This window comes from Bufo gargarizans, chromosome 4 (genome assembly GCF_014858855.1).
Source record: "Bufo gargarizans isolate SCDJY-AF-19 chromosome 4, ASM1485885v1, whole genome shotgun sequence".
Classification (NCBI taxonomy): Eukaryota; Metazoa; Chordata; class Amphibia; order Anura; family Bufonidae; genus Bufo; species Bufo gargarizans.
This window is the reverse complement of record NC_058083.1, coordinates 508,289,775-508,308,352: the sequence shown is the minus strand read 5'-3', so window position 1 is coordinate 508,308,352 and position 18,578 is coordinate 508,289,775. Positions and strand designations below refer to the sequence as shown.

At 41.3% G+C, this 18,578-nt stretch overlaps 1 protein-coding gene across 1 annotated transcript in view; it reads left to right on the top strand.

The window, feature by feature from the left end:
- Nucleotides 1-18,578, top strand: part of USH2A (usherin) — a 426,892-nt gene that overhangs the window by 231,784 nt on the left and 176,530 nt on the right. The window contains exon 21 of the mRNA XM_044291289.1: nt 534-732. Within this exon, the coding sequence (XP_044147224.1) occupies nt 534-732 (199 nt within the window). The remainder of the gene's footprint in view (nt 1-533; nt 733-18,578) is intronic.

Below are 18,578 nucleotides of genomic sequence, written 5' to 3'. Positions count from 1 at the left end.
TAAGCTACCAGCTGCCCTCGCTTGTCAGCACGGCAGCAGGAGGAAAAGAGGGAGCCCGGCACCCGCAAGCAGGGGCAGCAGCGCAGGCACGGACTGCTGGGCTAACAGTTATATCAATAGAGAGAGAGAGATAGAGAAATATAGATGGATGGATAGATAGATAGATAGAATTTCCAAAAGCAAGGAAAAAAAAACTGCAGCACAAGGGCCCGATTTATTACCCAAGCAACGTTTCAGACCAGCACAATCTAAAGCCTTTGTCAAGCAAAAAGGTGATACCATGTAAGGATATATATACACACATGACAATAATGTGTTCAATTACATAATTAAGTCAAAATATTAACATAAATCTGTTAAATATTTGCATCCAGTAAGTGACAAATAGAAAATAATACAAGATAAAATCACCAGATTTGGTCAAAACTCAGTACTAGTCAAGTTCTGCCTCTTTTTTTGTTTGGTTGATAGATAGACAGATAGATTGATATTTCTGGTATGTACAATTGACCTGTATTTTATATTTATCCAAGGTGACTGCAGCCATTAAACAAGGAGTCCCTGAAACTATCTCTACACCTGTCATTGTCACAGTGAACTCTACAGCTTTACATCTGAGCTGGACTGCTCCCAAAAAGCCAAATGGTAAAATTAGAGAATATCAGCTGCACCAGGCTGGAAAGGGAATTATCTATGTGAGCAGGACAGGAAAGAAGCAATATACTGTGTCAGGTATGTCCAAGAAGCCGACAACCCCAGCTGTAGAATACATGGGCTTTGACCTGTGGTTGCAGTACAGCAAGAAGTAAGAGGATATCCCCATGACAATTCACTCCCCTAGTGGTATGTCCTCACGGGACGGGTCCAATGTGAATTTTCCTCAGCAGAATATCCACAATGTATCTGCTGGATTTCCTACTGTGGCGATGTCCACACCAAACGCTGCAGGTTTTCTGAAGACTTCACCCTCTGCATTGCACTGAGGTGACCTGCTCTGGAAAAAGGTCAAGTTGTTTGCGTCCATTACAGGAATTTTCCATAGTGTGCGGATGAGAATTTTTTCAAACTTTTCTGCTGCTATAGACTCTATGGATTTTCCACTTTCAACCCCAGCCTAATAGGGAACCATAAATCCAATGCAGGTGACCAACTGTTTTCACCTAAAAGGATTTCTTGATTATCAAAGATCCATATTTTACCAAGTTAAGGGCTCTTTCACACCTGCGTTCTTGTCTTCCGCCATAGAGTTCCGTCGTCGGGGCTCTATGCCGCAAGAATCCTGATCAGTTTTATCCTAATGCATTCTGAATGGAGTGAAATCCGTTCAGGATGCATCAGGATGTCTTCAGTTCAGGAACGGAACGTTTTTTGGCCGGAGAAAATACCGCAGCATGCTGCGCTTTTTGCTCCGGCCAAAAATCCTGAAGACTTGCCACAAGGCCGGATCCGGAATTAATGCCCATTGAAAGGCATTGATCCGGATCCGGCCTTAAAGTAAACGTAGTTTTGGCGCATTACCGGATCCGACGTTTAGCTTTTTCTGAATGGTTACCATGGCTGCCGGGACGCTAAAGTCTTGGCAGCCATGGTAAAGTGTAGTGGGGAGCGGGGGAGCAGTATACTTACCGCCCGTGCGTCAGGGCGCCCCAAGCGCATGGATCACGTGATCGCATGGCACGTCATCCATGCGCATGGGGCACTCTGACATCATTCTGGAGCGCCCAGGGAGCCGCACGGGCGGTAAGTATACTGCTCTTCCGCTCCCCACTACTACTATGGCAACCAGGACTTTAATAGCGTCCTGGATTGCATTGTAACACTGAACGCATTTTGAAGACGGATCCGTCTTCAAATGCTTTCAGTTCACTTGCGTTTTTCCGGATCCGGCGTGTAATTCCGGCAAGTGGAGTACACGACGGATACGGACAACGAAGTGTGAAAGAGGCCTAAAACAATCATTAATAAATAATATGTTGTACAAAAACAAATATAAATATAATATATAAATATATAATAAATTATATCTATCAATCTATCTATATATATATAAAATCAAAATGCCCAAACTCTTTTTTTCTTTCATTTTTAACATATCTGCATTTTTGTCTGTTATTTTTCATGTATTTTTCTTAGTTTTTTTTTTCTTTGTTTATTTCCTTTCCATTTGGACAGAGATATTATATTGTCCACCAAATTGTTTTTTTATTATTTATTTATTACTATGACGATGATGGTTATTATTATTATTATTACTATTATTATTTTGTTAAAAACACACTCCAATGCATAGCAACATTTGATTTCCTTAAAAGGCACCTGTCAGCAGATTTGTACCTATAAAACTGGCTGACCTGTTACATGTTCGCTTGGCAGGTGTAACAACAACGCCCCCGTTGCTCCTAGAGGCTTATTTGCATATAGTAAAACTTCATTTTTTTCTCAGTTATGCTGGCACATATGAACATGGGACCAACACAGATGCCTTCAGCTGCCAAGCGCACATGTAACAGGTCAGCCAGTGTCATAGGTACAAAACTGCTGACAGATGCCCTTTAAAGGGATTTCCCAGCGGGGAAATAATTATGGCAGCAGAATTAGAGAAGGTTAAAAAAGAAACCAATGCTCACATCATTGATCCCCTGCTGCTCCCATTCCCTGCTTCCTTGTCCTGTCTCAACCTGGAGGAAATGCCACTGTGTTTGGCTGAGTAGGTATTTCCAGGAAATCGCCGTGTGTCGAGACTAAGCCTAAAAATAAAGACCAGTAATGTCCCGTGTAGCGGTGGGAGATTAGTGAGATGAGTATTGGTTCTTTTTTTTTTTTACCCCCTCTGAGGCCACTGTCATTTATTTTTTTCTCACTGTTGGGTATCTACATCTACGTCCCAGCACTAAGGGCAGATACAGGACATTGCCGAGCTGCTTTCCGCTTCTCCATGCTGTGTGGGAATTGTGAATGCACTCATCATGTAAAATCCATAAATTGCTTATAATCCTCTAAAGATGTTAAAAAAAGCATGAAGTAATTGAAGACGGAAGTCCTGAGTTAATTATTCAGAGGTGTTATCTGTGCTGCGAGTAAGCGGAGGCATCCTGGGCTATCTGACTGCACTCAGTGCATCAGGGAGAGCGCGGCCGGTGACTATCATCGTCTCAGGTTCTATATGGCAAACAGCACATGGCAGCTTGTCAATAGAGGACCTTTTATATCATTCATTACAGGAGACATCCACCACAACGTGCTTCACCTTGTCTTACTATTATCTTACAAATGAGGTAGATGAGAGAGAAATACATTTTTGGAAGCAGAGAAGGCGGTATAGTTTCTGTGACCTTTCAGCATGGCACCACAATAGCTAGTACTGATGTCTGGGGTTCATATTGGAAAAGGGCAACATGCATGAAGTCAGGTTAAGAAAACTGACAGATCCAATGTGTGACCTCATCCGGCTCTGCAACAAGTAGTCCCAGCGAGCAAGTATGGCTCCAGCTGACAAGTGCTTCGGGTTCCTCCTCCGATCCTGATCCTATGTGGTGAGGAAGAGAACTGTGGCTAGATCCAGCAGGCTTGCTGCTCTTTTCCTCATGACCGCGGATGGCATCAGGTTGCCCACTGATGGCATCAGGTCTGGCCGCCTATTTAATAGAGGGGTTGGCTTGCCATCTATTCACTATAAAATAGGCTATTAACCTTAGCCTGGCTCCTGTTCCTGACCCTGACTCTGATCTTGACTCTTGTCTCAATGTCTAGTACCTGTTGTTCTACCCCTGGTTATGACCCTTGGCTACATTCCTGAGTAAACGCTGATCTCATACCATGGGTTGTCGCACTCTGACTGATCTCCAGGCTCATTCTGAAGCACAGTCACCGCCAATAGGTGAGTTTTCTGGGGACCATAACCAGGGAACCCGAGCATGCACCTAATTTTAGCCAGTGACTTAGAGAATCCATATCTCCAGAGGGCAATATAACTTTATTTAAAAGGGTTCTCCAAGATCAGGAACCCTTTTTCATATTTACAGGCATTGTGCATGGTCAATCAGTGGCCTCAACAATGACCTGTGCAGGCTGATGTAACACATTGAAACCTGCACAGCAGTGACTACAGCCAGACAGCAGATCATTTTTGACCCACCCTTGTAGTAGCTTTGTAGGCTCTAGAAGCTGAAGTAGCATCCCCCTCCTCTCACCTTGTGGCAGGTGCAGCACTATGAAGTGCCTTTTGCGCTGTGGCATTAGAAGAATTCTAATATCTCTGACTTTTTTAGTCTAACCAGACTATCTATTACTCTGTAAATCCTCTAGCGCCGTTCTATGGAAACAGTAGGTTTAAAGAGCACACCAAATGCTTGAAATAACTTCTTTATTAACTTCAACTTTTCTTCATATATAACACTGCCGCCTCCGCAGCAGATAGTCCATGTACAAAACACGTGTTGAAAAGAGATCACAAAATGGCGGTATGCATAAGATGGTGGTTCAACTGTTCAATCTTGTTATTCAACATAAAATTGTGGATATATTTCTCTCTTCAGTATCTGTACTCTCACTTTAAGTTATTTAAGCACTTTATAATCTCTCTGAGAGGTATATAATAGTTCTACTTGCTGAATTTGGTCACAATTTGCAGTATGCAGTTAGCAGTAACTATTTGCAGATTGGTTGAGTATGATCTAGCATGGTTGTACAATTTGGATTGCAATATGGAATTTGAATTGTGAACTTTGTAGTTTGGAACTGTAAGTAAACACACATTTGGTTCAGTATACAGTTCTAATCACTATTTTAACAGTAGGAACACTATATAACTGTTTTAAATACCTATTTTGGCCTTTCTGCTTCCATAAAACACAGCTCTTAGTGGAGTGAATGTCTGTTCAGCTGCTCTCATCTGGTGTAATGATTCTAGCAGCTCCTGCTAGAGGAATTTCCCACACAGGCTCTGTGTGAGGCTGGCTGTGATTGGTCAAAACTCTTGCTATGTGTGAGGCTGGCTGTGATTGGTCAAAACTTCTGCCCAGCAACAACAGTTTAACTCTATGCTTTCTGTTGTTTCTGCTGTGTCATTGAGCTTACCTTACATTATATAACGAATCTTATAGAAACATAACTCTGCGTTTGTCTTTAACACCCAAACATAGGAACTGTATTAAAGTTATTGGGAGGTTTAGCTGTATAAACATATAAGCTATATTAGCAACGTAGGACAGGTCTTAGCTGGCCAGCTACACTCCCACCAAAATTACCTATAATTCTATGTTCTTAGTGGTAGGACTTGAACATGAATTTGAGGAATTTTCCATCAGGTTCTCAACTTCCAAGTGTATTTTATCACTCTCAAGTAGAACAACTAACTTCTGTATAGGACGTTCCAACTTGAGTGGAGTAGTGAGACGTTTTCCTTTTTTGTCAAGTTTTGAGTCTCCTATTTGTAACAACACTCTTCTTACTAGTCTATCTTCATCCTTTTGAACTTCTAGAACTTTGGCCAATTTCCATTGACTTCTAGGTAAATCTTCTTCTTTCACTAACACTATGTCACCAACTTGGACATTTCTTCTGGGTGTTTGCCATTTACTTCTTAGCATCAGATTGGCTAAGTACTCTTTCCTCCATCTATTCCAAAACTGTTCTGATAGATATTGAACTCTTCGCCATCTCCTTTTGGCATATAAATCCTCTTTGGTAAACATGCCAGGTGGTGGCTGTATGTAATCAGACTTAATGTGAAGTAGATGGTTGGGAGTTAAAGGGTCCAAACTTGTTGGATCGTTGATGTTATCAACTGTAAGTGGACGGCTGTTAACAATAGACATTACTTCATAGAATAAGGTCCTAAGTGAAGCATCATCTATTCTTCCGGCATTCTTTTTCAACACTGAAACATTTCTTACCGTTCTGATTTGTCTTTCCCAAACTCCTCATGTATGGCTTGCATGTGGAGCATTCATATGAAAATCACACTGTTTCTCTAACAAATACTCAGTTACTTTTTCTTTATCAATCTCTTTATTTAGAGCTTTCTTCAATTCATTCTTTGCTCCGACAAAATTAGATCATTGGTCAGATCTAACCTCTCTGACAGTACATCTAATAGCTATGAGACATCTCAAGGCGTTGAATGCGTCAGTTGACATATCTTCTAACATTTCCAGGTGAATTGCTCTGGAGCTTAGACATGTAAATATTAGTCCATATCTTTTGTACTCCTTGCGGTTCTGTTTGGTGATGAATGGGCCAAAACAATCCATTCCACTATAAAGAAATGGTAGTGGTGGGTGTACACGATCTGCCGGTAAATATGCCATTCTTTGCTCTTCAGTAGGTCTACGTGCCTTTCTGCAGACTACACATTTACTTATATACTTTGCTATACCTTATAACTTTGCTTCCTTTCACTATCCAGTAACCATCTTCTCTCAATCAGCTTTGGGTGAAGCTTCTTCCTTGATGCAAGGATTTGTTGTGGTAGTGATCAATAATCAATCTTGTGAAGGTAGAGTTTTTGGGTAGAATTGCTGGATGCTTCACTCTGCTAAGTAACTACGCATTTTCAAGTCTCCCTCCCACCTTCAGTATACAATTCTGCAGAACAAGATTAAGCTTGTACAATGGGTGGTTGTTTGGAAGCCTTTTAGGTTCTTGACTAAGTCTCTTCAACTCTTCACTGTAGAATCTCTGTTAAATGAGTCTTATGACTGTTTCTTCAGCTTTCATTCTTTCTTCTTAATTCAACAATTCCTTCTTTCTGATTCCCTTTGCCAAACATTGAATTCGAGCTAATACATTTATGACCATATTTCATTTTTAACATCTGGCTAGTCTTTCAAGTATGTCATCTTGACACTTGGGAGCAGTGCTCAATGTTTATACGACTTTTACTTCTGGATCACCATAGACAATTCTGTGTAACCTTTACTGGGCGTGATTTCGTTTTCCCAAAGGAACTCTGGGCCTGTAAACCAATTAGAATGTTTCAATTCTGTTTCATTCAGGCCTCTTGAAGCATGATTTGTTATTTCCCGAATTTTCTCAACTCTGTTGGCAACAAAGATATGGAATCTTCTCGCTTCATTGTTTATGTATCCTAGGACAACTTGTAAGTCTGTCCAAAAATATTCTTCATCTATTTCTAATTCCAATTCTTCTGTCAGAAACTTGCTTACCGATGCTGAAACTACGGCTGCTGTCAGTTCAAGTCTTGGTAGTGTCTGAATACTGGTAGGAGCAACTCTGGCCTTTCCCATAACCAGGGAACAGTGTATCCTTTTTTCTCCTATCACTCTGATGTAGGAGCACTAACCATAACCATAACTACTGGCATCTAAAAAGTGATGAAGTTCTATTTTCTTGTACTTTTTGAAATCATGAGGTACAAAACATCTGGGTATCCGAACTTCTCTCAAGTTTTGCAAGTCTCTTATCCAACTCTCCCACCTTGGCCTCAAATTTTCAGGTATTGGCTCGTCCCATCCCAACTTCTGTCTGCATAATTCTTGTAGTATTTCTTTTGCTATGTGGATTACTGGGGCCAAGAATCCCAATGGATCAAATATAGAAGCCACTGCGGAAAGAATGCTACGTCTAGTTTTCTCTTCAATAGATACTTCAAAGAAGAACTTGTCATTCACTACATTCCATCCCAATCCAAGTATGTTCTGGACTGGAAGAATATCATAATTCAGATCTACATTCTTTATTGATGATGCATGTTCAGAGTCACTGATGGATTCCAGTACCTCTCTGTTGTTTGAGATGAATTTATGAAGGCGCAGGTTTTCTCTTGCGCAAAACTCTTGGCTTTCTTTCAGTAGTTTGATTGCAGATACTGTGGACTCTAGACTTATGAGACCATCATCTACATAAATGTTTTTGTTCAGAAAATTTGCTGCTGATAGGCAATCCTTTTCATTCTGATTGGCCAGGTACTTCATACCTTAATTGGCACAACCTGGAGACAATGCGACTCCAAACAAGTGTACTTATATTCTTTATTCTGCTGGCTCTGTATCTGTATCTCTATCCTCCCACCATAGAAACCTTAGGAAGTCTCTATCTTCATTCTTCACATGAAACTGGTGGTGGAACATCTTTTCAACATCACACATGTTTCTGATTCTACAGAGTACTCCAGGAAGAGTGTTTGTAAGATCTGGTCCTTTTATTAAATGATCATTTAATGCAACACCATCGTACTTTGCTGAGCAATCAAATAGTACTCTAATCTTATCTGGTTTCTTTGAGTGGTAAACACCTTGATGTGGGATGTACCACACTTCTTCTTTAGGTTGGTTATTAACCTTCTCTGCATGTCCTTCTTTGAGGATGCCTTCCATGAATTTCAAATAATCATTCTCTTGAGTTTGGGATCTCTTCCCATCCTTTTCTTCAAACATTTAAATCTTGCTAGGGCAAGATTTCTGTTATTTGGCAGACAAGTTCGTTCTCTAAAAGGTAAGGGCATTTCAAGATGACCTTGTTGATTCTGCTGAATACTTTCTTCTAGAGTGTGTACGAACTTTGTCTTCTTGGGATACACTCTTTTCTTTAGAACTTATGTCTGCAAAGTCGGATTCAAGGATCTTGATTGCTTTAGCTGGACTTACAGTTGGTAACTCTTGGACAGATATTGAACGACACAATCCTGTCACCTGTCTTGAGTTTGTGATCTGCTGTTTTCCTCCAACAACACCCCATCCTAGATCAGTTTGAACAGCGTAGGGTTCACTCTTTTCTCCTGTGATTACCTTTCGTGGTACCAAAGCTTCGGGACAATCGTAGCCTATCAACAGTCTAACACCAAACTCCTTCATCGGGGACATTTCATGTGATATGACAGATAGGTGCTCCCATTTATTGGCTGTTTCACAGGTAGGTATGCGATCTAGAGGTATATCGTCTTTTGTATAAACTGGAGGTAGATCTAATGTGAAGTTTGAATGAAGTCCTCTAACTCTCAGTCCATGACCCTTTGACTGTTCACTAATGTGTCTCTCCCCGTCATTGTGGTGAGTTTGAGCTTCACTGGTTCTGTTGCCACTTGTCATTTCTTGCAGATTTCTTGATCAATGAAGGTGACGTCACTCTGGGTATCTTGCATGTCTTATCTCTCTTGCAGGCCTTTTTTCTAAGTATTTTATAATGTAAGATGATGTTACTGGATTATATGCTATCCGTGCTTCCTTATTGACGAACTCAGAGAACTCTTTAAAACTTGGGAAGTTCTTGCCTAGATCTAACTGTTCAGTCACATAACGATTCCATCTAGAAGCCACTTCTTCAGGTACAGTAGCTTGGTTAGCATCCTGTGGTTTTCTAGATAGTCGTTCAGTACTTCCAGTCCTTGAACATGTGGGATGGCATTGCTGCATGCTTGCAGAGAGTCACTGTACTCTTGGAGTATGAAGTGTTCTTTAGGACCTATTTTAAGCCAGTTATTCAATTTCTCGCTATAAGCTCTTTGTACTAAGAAAGGATGACCATATCTTGCATTTAATTTTTCCCACGCTTGCTTGTAGGCTTCTTCGTCTTTTCTATAGAAGTAAGCTTCAAGAACTTTCTTTGCTTCCCCACCAACCTCTGAAGGTAGAATAACTTGTCAACTGGACTGCAGCAGTGATGCTCAATGATCATTTCAAAGCTTGCCTTCCACTCTATGAACTTCAGTATGTCTCCTGAAAATACAGTAGGTTCTGGAATGGGAAGTCTAGCTAGGACTGTTCTCTGTGGTCTTGCTTGGACAATGTTTGTAACATTCTCCTGAGCATTACCGTGACATCTAGGAATAGAATAATCCGGTTCTATTTTCTCACTTAGTACTGAATTAGGTGAGTCCCTTTCTTTTTCTTTGACGGTAGAGATAGAGGGTAAATCCTCACACCTTTTTCCTAACACTGGACTAGGCCTCTCTTTGTCTTTCTGAGCAGGGATGGAAGGATAATGACTTATTTCCTCACTAAGTGCTGAAGATTTCCTTCCATTCTCCAGGGAGTATGTAGGAAAGTAGGAGTGGCTTCTATGATCTTAACTTCTTTTTGCCTTTCCAGACTTTTCAATTCAGCTTCCATTTGGTGGTGCTGTGCCTCCATTTAAGCTTCCATTTGATGCCGCTGTGCTTCCATTTGACAGTGCTGTGCCTCGATGGCAGCTTCCATTTCAATTTCTGCTTTCTTGACAGCAAGTTGTTCAGCTAATTCCTTTCTTTTGGCTGAAGTATTTGAGGACTCTGATATATGGGTGGCACTTCTGCTAGCGAAGGAAGTCACATTTGAGATTGTAGTTCCCCCTAAGGACCTAGCATAGTCTCTCATAAAAAGCTCATTCATTCTACTTCTTCCTTTAACTTCATCATAATTAGCTGCAGATGAAAGTTCTCTCATGAGCTTTACTAAATCTTTAGTGACTGCTGTACATGTGTCTATGTTCCTTTTTCCTTACAATATCCTGGGAAGGTGTCGTAAAACGATAGTGTTGAGCACGAATATTTGAATTGCTAATTTTTATCGCGAATATCGCCACTTTAAGAATTCACGAATATTTAGTATATAGTGCTATATATTCGTTATATCGAATATTCACAATTTTTTTTTTCATCTGAACACATGATTCCTCTCTTGCTTCTTGTTTGTGGGCCAATGAGAAGGAAGCAATGTCAAGTTCACAACAATACTTAGTGCACCAATCAGTAATCTGTAGTCAGACCTGCTAAAATGTGAAGTTGCACATAGTGCGAAAAAATATTCTAATCACTGCCGATCGCGCAATCGCGAATATATTGGAGCACTTGACTCTATCTGTATATAAAGATATTGTAATGTTCTACCATGCTAACCATTTTTTCCAGTCTCAGGAAACTTATACCAGCTTGAAAAATGTAGCCAAAGTTACCCATGGCTGTATATCGCGTTACGAAGTTGCATTACGCAATTTTAAATTGCCGATTTATCGCATTCAATAAAATAATCTCGAATTCTCGAAATTCGCAAATATATGATGATTATTCTACAAAATATTCATGAAATATCACAAATTCGAATATAGCCCCTGCCGCTCATCACTAGTTTACGACCGCAGGTTGACATATGCTGCCATAAGCTCTGATTCAGATTGTTCTACCGTCTCTACCATATCACTCAAGTTCCCTTTTATACTTTCTTGATTTAGGTTTTTATGAATGTCTTTAATGTATAATTTCCACTTATCATACATTCTGGTGAACTATTTCTCTTTTGATGCTGCTTCTTGCTCCAAATTTTACAGCATCTTTGAGGTCGGTTTTCTGGCACGTAATGAATGTCTTAGTTCATCTGCTTGGGCTATATTTATTTGATGCAAGACTAAAGCTGCATCAGACTCTTCTACCTCAGACAGGTTTCCTTGCTCTTCAACTTCTACACTCTCTATCTTTGTATCCTCTAACACTGGCATGGTTATACTAGGCTCAGACATTTTTACTTTAAATGCTATAACAAGCAATACTATTATTAAAGGACCTTTCACTTTAAATGCAATATTGACAAATGCAGAAATAAATGACTTTCACTTTAAATACTTTAGAGTCTGTGTGCTACAAACTGTCCTTTGTTTTACTTTAAAGTATTATTCCTGAACACAAAAAATGTCTCTTTAGGCCAAAACCTATATGCAATAATAAATAATAAAAGGAAAGCTCTGACTTTATTCTGAAGAGCAGGAACAAATGTCAGTCTTAAAGGAGACATGTCTTTTCTTGCTTGATGCGATGCTTTGCGCTGACTTATGATGCTCTGCAATTACTTGTGATGCTCTGTGATGACTTGCGATGCTCTCTGCAGACTTGCAATGCTCTGTGCAGACTTGCGATGCGCTGGCTTGTATACGCTGCTGCAGGCTTTGGGCCTAGTGGTGGGAAACTATCTGGCTGCAGTAGGTGCTCTCTCCGTAGATAACGGTGCGGGTACTCTAGCTCTGGACTTTGGCCTCCCACCATGCGTCTTTTTCTCTCTCTTGGGATCGCAGGAGGGTTGGCGCTCTTTCTCTGACTATCTTGCCTTTGCCACTTTGCCACTTTAAGAATCGCCTACAGTTTGACTAATGCACACATTCTATGGCCTCTATGGTAGCTCCGCTGAGGTGTCTTTGCTTGCTCACTCAGGGAATAGTTGCTGCGTGGCGGTACATGCTGGCACTCCGCTGCTCAAATGCGCTCTTTTATGTGCAAGTTGAGGAGCGCTATCGCTTCGCCCTCTGAGGTTAATAGTTTCACTGTGAAGTGCCTTTTGCGCTGTGGCATTAGAAGAATTTTGATATCTCTGACTTTTTAGTCTAACCAGACTTTCTATTACTCTCTAATTCCTCTAGCGCCGTTCTATGGAAACAGTAGGTTTAAAGAGCACACCAAATGCTTGAAATAACTTCTTTATTAAAATAGATATTAGAGAAGGCTCACCTACTGATCAAAATATGGAATGGGTGCACCTACAAAGAAGAATTCACCCGATCTTCTAGAAGGTAATTGTAAAAATAGAAAAGTAGCAGGGCACACCTTCACTCTGGGCACATGGAGAGTTTGTAAAGGCAATATATTTATTTAGACTAAATTGTATACAAAGTTACATAAAATACACATGTAGAGAAATATAGACATATACTATCATATACTAATAATAAAAAGTATTAATAAAATCATAAAAATTATAGTCCTGGTGGATCCCTGATGTGTTTAAATAGCAATCCTTATAAAGTGGTTCTGTATAAATAACGTTATTCGTCCGGTAACTTCGCTGCCCCAACTGATATCACGATGGGGCGTACTCGAGTTAAAATCGATAGTCAGATGGAATCCTCAGTATAGTCGCTTATATTTACTTGGTTAGATCGCTTTATATATTTGGTATAGTACCTCAGATATCACTGCCTGCATATACATTTACTCGGCGCTGGTTTACACACTGTTCTGCTGAGTTTGCCGGTTATGCTGCGTCTATCGTGGCGTCCCACGTGTAGCTCGGTTGTTGCAGGCAGTAATCTGGCTTCCAGGAGACTTGTCTGCGGATTTAGGGATCTTCGGTAGCTGTTTGTGGGTGTGCCGTACTAGTGATTTCCTGATGATATTCTTGTGCAGGTGATTAGTTAAGCGCAAGGTCAGGTTTCACTGGAATTGTAGATTTTTCGGCATTTCCTTTACAAATCTCGTTACTGATCCCTCTCCCTGTGTATTACTTAAAGCGCTTCAGTGTTCCGGTCTTGTACTTTATTTCATGAGATTGTTGATCACCATAGCGCCGTTCTATGGAAACAGTAGGTTTAAAGAGCACATCAAATGCTTGAAATAACTTATTTATTAACTTCAACTTTTCTTCATATATAACACTGCCGCCTTCGCAGCAGATAGTCCATGTATATAACATGTGTTGAAAGCATATCACAAAATGACGGTATGCATAAGATTGTGGTTCAACTGTTCAAGCTTGTCATTCAACATAAAATGGTGGATATATTTCTCTCTTCAGTATCTGTACTCTCACTTTAAGTTATTTAAGCACTTTATGATCTCTCTGAGAGGTATATCTGAAGTCTAACTAATAGTTCTACTTGCTGATTTTGATCGCAATTTGCAATATGCGGTTAGCAGTAACTATTTGCAGATTGGTTGAGTATAATCTGGTATGGTTGTATACAATTTGGATTGCAATATGGAATTTAAATTGTGAACTTTGTAGTTTGCAATTGGTGGAACTGTAAGGAAACACACATATAACTGGTTCAGTATACAGTTCTAATTACTATATTAACAGTAGGAACATTATATAACTGTTTAAAAATACCTATTTTGGCCTCTCTGCTTCCATAAAACACAGCTCTTAGTGGAGTGAATGTCTGTTCAGCTGCTCTCATCTGGCGTAATGATTCTAACAGCTCCTGCTAGGGGAATTTCCGACACAGGCTGTGTGTGAGGCTGGCTGTGATTGGTCAAAGCTTCTGCCCAGCAACAACAGTTTAACTCTATGCTTTCTGTTGTTTCTGCTGTGTCATTGAGCTTACCTTACATTATATAATGAATCTTAAAGGCATATTATCTTTTCTGCTTCTGTGAACACAATATATAACAGTTTTATGACATCCAAACATGAAGTCACTGTAAATAACTCTGCTTTTGTCTTTAACACACAAACATAGGAACTGTATTAAGGATATTGGTTTATGGTCCCGTTTGTGAGATCCGTTCAGGGCTCTCAAAAGCGGTCCAAAATTGATCAATTTTGCCCTAATGCATTCTGAATTGAAAAGGATCCGCTCAGAATGCATCAGTTTGCCTCCGTTCAGTCACCATTCCTCTCTGGAGGTGGACACCAAAACACTGCCTGCAGCATTTTGCTGTCCGCCTCACGAAGCAGAGCCAAACGGATCCGTCCTGGCACACAATGTAAGTCAATGGGGATAGATCCGTTTTCTCTGACACAATCTGGCGGATCCGCAAAAATTGCTAGTGTGAAAGTAGCCTAAGCAGTTTTTACAGACATAAACAAGACTTCAGACTTAAAAAAACAAAGTTAAACCAGGCAGTCAAAAGACAATTGTGTCTTATTTTATCCCTGCAAAACTTTGCACAGTCTCTTATAGTAACTGTGGAACATTTCTAACTTCTCAGTGCATACATCAAAAGTCCCAAAGTCTCTCAGGATTAGCTGGTTGTGTAGTAACCCTTTCAACAGTGCAGAGCAAATGAACAGGATATATTATAATAAACATATAAAATGTAGTTTAACAATATAAAACAGTATAAAAGTGTAAACAACGACATAAATCACAGTGCAATTTAACCCTTCAAAATGCACTAAAGTGGTGGTTTAATGGCTTTACGTAGAAGCAATAGAAGTAAAAGTCCACAAACGTCCATAGTCCAAAGTACCTTTGCACTAGGGCACTACATATGTTATTAGACCTGTCATTCCATACCAGGTTGCCACTGAACCTTGGGGAGCATCAGAACCCACCGGACAGTGATATTCCAGACCAGGAATTAATTTAAGGGGTGGTATTAAATTTGTTACACATTCAGATGCTGGCACAATTTGGATGTTGTATGCAGTAGCTCATCATACAGAGTCACAGAGCTTGATGTTTGTTCAGATCCAGGTGCATGGAAGGGCACAGCAGAGAGTGACACATAGGAAAAACAACCAGAGTTAAGATCCAAGACATGTCCTCTGTGAATTGCCAATGAGTGGTGGCAGTAGGATGGAGAAGCAGAGCTTCCAGAGCTGCTTGGATTTTCATTGGAGGTTTTGGCTTTGACCTCCCATAAACCTTTCTTACAGTAATCAGAGCATGCTAAGGATTTTCTAATCTGCATTATTAGGCCGGCTGTCGATTCCTGCCACTGTCTTTCTTCTTGCCATATTTCTGTAGGTGTTGCTGAACAGCAAATCAATGTACCACAACTCCAGAGTCTGCTAAAGCTTCCTGAAGGTCTTTTGCAGTCAAGCAGGGGTTCTGATTTGCCTTTCTAGCAATCCTATGAGCAGCTATCTCTCTTGACCACCACTGTTCTTATTAACTGCCATTTCTTAAATACATTTCGAACTGAGGAAATGGCAACATGAAACCAGCTTTGCTATCTTCTTATAGCCTTCTCCTGCTTAGTGGGCCTCAACTATTTTCAATTTCACAGTGTTAGGCAGCTGCTTAGAAGAAACCATCGCTGCAGTTTTTTAGGACAAGGTTAGAGGAGTCTGTGCATTTATAAAGCTTTGAAATTTGCATCACCTGACCTTTCTTAACGACGATTGTGAACATGCCTTAAAGGGGTATTCCAATTATGTAACTTTTTTCAACTCCTGTAACGTTGGTGTGTATGTGGTGCACTTAAGCTAATCTGATACAGTACATAGCCTCTGAGCTGACTCTGGTTTTAAATTAAGCACCCCACTTTTTCCAGATCTGCCTCTCTTTCTTGAAACACACAGTGGAGAGTGCATCCTCTGTCATATAATGCTTGTGAGAAAGACAGAACAATACATACATACAGAGAGAGATATGCTATGTAAAGGCAGAAACATTCCAGCATCAAGATACAGACACAGAAAGCATTTTGAAACAGCAAGTAACAGATAAAGCAGATAGAGACCTGAGCAAGATCTACTCAGGCAAGCTGAAAAAGAAACAGAAAAAGATACAAGAAAACCTCAATTTACTGCTACATGTCAGGATTATTCAGCAAGCCAGCTTTAGGTGATGTAGAGCACTGCTCACTTACAAGCCTTAAGGAACCAGTAGACAGCTCCTGCTCTCAACAGACAGGAAGTTCAGAGCAGAGAAGCCTCAACCAGAGCTACTCCCAGGTTCAAGAGAATGAGAATGCACAGAGCAGAGAAACTGAGCATGATCGACCTGCAGTAGGAGAGAGCAGACAGGTCGTAACTAAGGGATATAGGAGTGTAAACATAACTCCCAACCATCCTGGATCCTGCGGGACAGTCTTGGATTTCAGTGGTCCCAGTATGGGAGGTATGTCCCTCTTTCTGCCATAGGAAGCAGAGACAGCTGCCTGTAATGATGAAGCAGAGATCCGTCCGTCTGCTCTCTGCTCCATCCTTCCTCCCCCTGTCTGCGCTCCACTCTGCAGGTCTGGGCAGGCGTCGGGCCGGCCAGGAACTCCATGTATCATCCTGCTGCTGCTGGGGAATGAGGTGAGTATGTGGAGTTTCGTTTTTTGTACTGTTAGAGATGTGTGAATTTTTATTCTATATTTTGTATCTCTAAGACTGTAACAAGTTAACTTTTCTGAAGCTGTTACAATCTATTTCTGCCTTTGTCTCAAGGAGCCTCCCCTCCTCCCTTTGTTAAGTCAACACTGAGGAGGGGGAGGCACGCAGCTGGGCTGACTTCTCCTCTGGTTACATATGTATAGACTGGGAAAGAATGCTTAAGCCAATTATTTAACTAGATAATACACATGTATACTCACTACCTATAGAAAAACACCTCCTTGAAGTGTCACATATGACGTAGGAAGACCGCCATTACAGCATGGCGCGGACCCATAGATGTTTACATTCGAAAGATTATAAGCTAGTCAATACTGCGCAGAAGCCAAGTGCTATATTTAGTGTTGATCGAGCACCAAAGTTCTCGGGTGCTCGGGCCGAACACCTCGGGATGCTCGGGTGCTCTACCGAGGACCCGAGCACAATGGAAGTCAATGGGAGAACCCGAGCATTAAACCAGGCACCCCCTGCTCTGAAGAGGGAAGTGGTGTATGGTTCACATGAAAAGGTCATATATTGATGGAAGCACCACTAAAATGGTTCGGGAACAGCATGGGGGGGATGTCTGGATGCATCTTGGACTCCCAGGTCGCTGGTAAGCTGACCCTGTAAAAGATTGCTGGTGAGCTGACCCTCTAACAAAAATTATATGCGAGGGCCTGCAGGTGAGCTGACCCTGTATAACATTATATGCGAGAGCCTGCAAGTAAGCTGACCCTCTAAAATATTATATGCGAGTCAGCCGCTTATCTGTTATAATGCTACCAGCAACACTAAATACCCGCTCAGACAAAACGCTGGCGGCAGGGCAGGCCAGCACCTCCAAGGCGTAGAGCACCAGTTTGTGCCACGTGTCCAGCTTGGACATCCAGTAGTTGTAAGGCACTGAGGGATCATTGAGGACGCTGACACGGTCTGCTATGTACTCCTTCACCATCTTCTAAAATATTTCCCTCCTTGTGACACTAGGCCGTGCATCAGGGTGAGGGTGCTGGCGGGGTGTCATGAAACTGCCCCAGGCTTTGGAGGGTGTTGCCCTGCCTTTGTTGAAACTGCTGTGTGTTCCCCTTGTCTCCTCTCCTCGGTTGCCCAAGGAACTACAGACTCTGCCACCAGCATTGTCAGATGGAAATTTTTGGAGCAATTTTTCAACAAGGACCTTCTGGTATTGCACCATTTTGCTCGTCCTCCCCACCAGAGGAATGAGAGATTAGAAGTTCTCTTTGTACCGGGGGTCAAGAAGGATGAACAACCAGTAATCCAAGTTGTCTAAAATGCATATAACACACGGGTCGCTGGAAAGGCAGTCTAACATGAAGTCAGCCATGTGTGCCAGAGTACCAACAGGCACTCCTGTCATCATTAGGAAGATGACTCTCAATCTCCTCATCCTCTTCCTTCTCTTCTGCCCACCCACGCAGAACAGATGGAATTATGGGTACTACCCTCTGTAGCGGAGGCAACTGTCTCCTGCTCCTCCTCCTCCTCTTCATCGTCCAATTCGCTCCTCCTCCTCTTCATCGTCCAATTCGCGCTGAGAATTATGAACTGAGGGTGGTCTGGCTATCACCCTGTGTAATGTCTTCCCCCATTTCCACCTCTTTCACGTGCAAAGGTGGTGGACGTGCAGGTCTGGGCAGGCGTCGGGCCGGCCAGGAACTCCATGTATCATCCTGCTGCTGCTGGGGAATGAGGTGAGTATGTGGAGTTTCGTTTTTTGTACTGTTAGAGATGTGTGAATTTTTATTCTATATTTTGTATCTCTAAGACTGTAACAAGTTAACTTTTCTGAAGCTGTTACAATCTATTTCTGCCTTTGTCTCAAGGAGC